The 3,270-nt window shown below is 48.1% G+C and overlaps 1 protein-coding gene across 1 annotated transcript; it reads right to left on the bottom strand.

Moving 5' to 3' along the window:
• Positions 1–179: 179 nt before the first annotated feature.
• LOC123172224 (peroxidase 2) lies at positions 180–1,855 on the bottom strand. Its single transcript, XM_044589231.1, has 2 exons — positions 1,291–1,855; positions 180–1,160 (listed from the first exon to the last, which is right to left on the bottom strand). The coding sequence occupies exons 1-2, from the start codon at positions 1,807–1,809 to the stop codon at positions 375–377; spliced, it is 1,305 nt and encodes a 434-aa protein (XP_044445166.1). The 5' UTR covers positions 1,810–1,855; the 3' UTR covers positions 180–374.
• Between the last annotated feature and the right edge of the window lie 1,415 nt (positions 1,856–3,270).

Raw genomic sequence — 3,270 nt, 5'->3', positions numbered from 1 at the left:
TAATACAGTGGTCCACGAGATAGCTAAGTTTAGTTTTAATAATAAGTCTGACGGTATTCTTATTAATAGTGTTCCGGCATGTGTGGCAGCTGCTGTAATGAATGATTGTATTAACATTCTAAATTAATTAATATATGGTGGGGTTTTCAAAAAAAAGTATTCCCAATACTAAATAATGCTAAACAAAAAATGATTTATCACTCTCAATATAAAGTATTGCCGGTAGTTGACAGTAGTGGCATAATAAGGATTACAACACAAATGAATGAAATGAACCAGCGAGGAAAAAGCTTAGTGGAAAATACACTAGAAAGGAAACCAGAAGGCACACTCAAAAAGCATGAACTGAACAGTCTCTGCCGTCCAAGAGATCATCAACCGGTGTAGGGCTCGTTGACAAACCCGCACTTCTTCCTGATCTGGCCGTTGGTGTTGTTCTTCACCTCGATATTGCCCATCTTCACCATGGCATCCTCGAAATGTCTGTACCACAAGAAATCTCCGATCCACCACCAAGTGTACTTTTCCACCAGCTCCTTGGTCTCTGGTGACGTCATGAGCGTCGCGTCGGAGGTGAAGAGCACTTTGCGATCCATCACGTCCCTGTAGTACTGGCTGTCCAGCACGTCGGGGGTCTTGTAGTCCTGCGGCACCGTGGGATCATTCCCGGCGGGGCAGTCCTGGGTCAGCTTCCCAGCGTAAGTGGCATCCATCGACGTGGTGGAGTTGTCGTTGGCCGGTGGCTGGAGACGGTCGCGGAAGGAGGAGCAGTGCGAGCGGCCGATGCTGTGCGCGCCGGAAAGCGCAACCATGTCGGTTTGGCTGAGTCCCTTCTTGGCGAACATTTGTGTGAGGGTAGTGAGGTTGGCGAAGGGTGGGGGCAGGTTGGGGAGGGTCTTGTCTTTGAGGGACACCAATCCGTCGTAGCGGCCGGCCGGCATGTTGAAGTTTATTTTGTAGCCGCTGAGTAACTTGCTGGCGTCACGGCCTGCGAAGGCAACGATGTCGGCGCAGGAGACGACACCCGGACATTTTTCCTCGATCTTCTTCTTGGCCGCCTCTATCACTTCGAAGCCACGCAGGCTCAAGTTTGGGATACCGAGCATCTCCGGTTCAGGCTTGCCAGAGACATTGTTCAGCAGGACAGAGGCATCGCAACCCTGAAAAGCACGCCCAAGTAACATAAATGCATGCATGCAACGATACCATAGTTGGCTTCTCAGTCGTGGAGTGCACAACTAGGCGTATATCAATCTCTAAAACTTCACTTGCGTATGTATGTATGTGTACCTGGACAAAGCAGTCGTGAAAGAAGAGGCGGATGAGCCCGGCCTTCACGCCGGCGGTGGCGTTGCGCACGGCGTCCAGCACGATCTTCTCCGCGTCAGGGCACTTGTCATCGTAGTAGCCGACCTTGAGCCCGGTGGCAGGTGGAGGCGGGGTAGGGGTAGAAGACGGTGGGGGCGAGGCCGTGGTGGGAGTAGGACTGGTGGTGGGATAGCCTGGGGTAGGAGTAGGGCTCGGTGGGAGGGTAGCCGGTGGAGGTGGGGTAGGGCTCGTCGGAGAAGAAACCGGTGGGGGCGTGGCCGGCGTGGTGGGAGTTGGGCTAGGATAGCCCGGTGTAGGGCCAGGGGTAGGGCTGGGCGGAGGAGTAGCCGGTGGAGGTGGGGAAGGGCTCGGCGGAGGAGTAGCCGGTGGGGGCGGTGGTATGATGGGAGTGGGGTTGGGATAGGTGTAGCCGTAGCCGGATGCTTGACTGGCCACGGAACCGAGCAGCGCGAGCACGGCGAGAAGGGCAAGCTTGGCCATCTTCCTCTGCTCGGGTCAATACTCCTGTTCGATCGAGGGAAGATGGGATGAGGAAAACTTGCTGTTCCGCATGCGTATTTATAGTCTCAATTACGGGGGAAATCGCAGGCATGCATGTGTGTATTCCGGCCGTTTGGAGCGCACGTTTGTGATGAGTCAAACCAGCTGCCGGCCGGCCGGGAACGTGGTGACCACAAAGCAAGTTGATGATATATGTGACGCGGTGGCAGCGGCACCAACATTGGTAGCGACTACGCAGGCATGATCGATTGCATATATGCGTCGGCAGGTAAGCAAATCAACCCGGCCGGTATATTACGACCCAAATGATAAGTCATACATCAGGTAAAAAAGGTGTGTGGCACTCCAGTGCTGACGTTTTTCAATGGCAATTCCAATTTCAGTGACACATGGTAAGTTTATGTCAAAAATAAACTGAAGCATGAAGTTGCCATGCTTGCGTATTAAAGTTGTCATCCTCGCCTAACTAAACTTGTCATCTAAAACATTCAGAATTGCCATGTCCTCGTACCTAACGAACGAGTGGTGCAACTGCAATTTTTTTCATCATTATATATCCCTGTGCCTCCTACTTGTGCAGCAAAAAAAAAAATCCTACTTGTAATAAACTACGTACAGTAGAAGTTGAGATATCCCTGTTTTGTTTTATACTACTACTACAAGTAGAACCCTAATTTCCTTTGCAAGCTAGCTAGTAACTAGCAATGCCCGCGCGGCGACACGCCGCGCCCAGCCGATACGCCATGTTTGTATATGTTGTTTACATGTTACATGCTATAAATTTTAATTTGAAGGAAGTATGTGAGTAAGATTGTGATCATAAAAAAGGAAGACATGCATAAAAGTAAATTGAAAATGATACATTTATTGCCATCATGCGTGGTGCATATCAAGGAACATGAAGCACATGTTGATACATTTATAATAAGATTAAACACGGTAAAATCAACAACTTGGGAAGGATACATTTTTTATTAGCATGAATGCTACATCTTATAAAATGAGAACTACACTTTGACGCTTGTGTAATAAGACTAAAAGCATGGCATTTATTTGTAACTTATATCATTCTAGTGCAACCTTCCGTGGGATTGGTGCCTGTGATGAAGTGGTATATAGATTCTGCAAATTGTTCCACGCGATCCAAGGTGTATTAGATAATTGATGCCTAGTTTATTGAGTATAGATATGTATTAGTATGACGTCGGAAAAATTGTTGCCTATCATTGCCAGAATCTTAGCATGTCTCGTGAATCCATTTTTGCTAAGTAGTTATCTGCTAACGTGCCATCTTGAATTGCCAGTGTTGTGCATGCCTTCTCTTACATTGAAAACATGTTTCTCTTTGCAACTTTGATAATAGTATTATAGTGAGCACAAGTGTATCCCGAGCATGCTTGGGCAACAATTTCCTTTGCTGCTTCTAGAGCTTATTTTTTT

Source organism: Triticum aestivum, unplaced genomic scaffold (assembly GCF_018294505.1).
Source record: "Triticum aestivum cultivar Chinese Spring unplaced genomic scaffold, IWGSC CS RefSeq v2.1 scaffold199846, whole genome shotgun sequence".
Taxonomy (NCBI): Eukaryota; Viridiplantae; Streptophyta; class Magnoliopsida; order Poales; family Poaceae; genus Triticum; species Triticum aestivum.
The sequence above is the reverse complement of the archived record's forward strand: the minus strand, read 5'-3'. Positions and strand labels throughout refer to the sequence as shown.

What these genes read in the sequence shown, in the direction of transcription:
- LOC123172224 (XM_044589231.1), bottom strand. Translation starts at nt 1,809, where the DNA reads ATGGCCAAGCTTGCCCTTCTCGCCGTGCTCGCGCTGCTCGGTTCCGTG. An exon ending in TTCACGACTGCTTTGTCCAG is followed by an intron (nt 1,161 to 1,290) that starts GTACACATACAT and finishes CGTGCTTTTCAG; the next exon opens with GGTTGCGATGCCTCTGTCCT.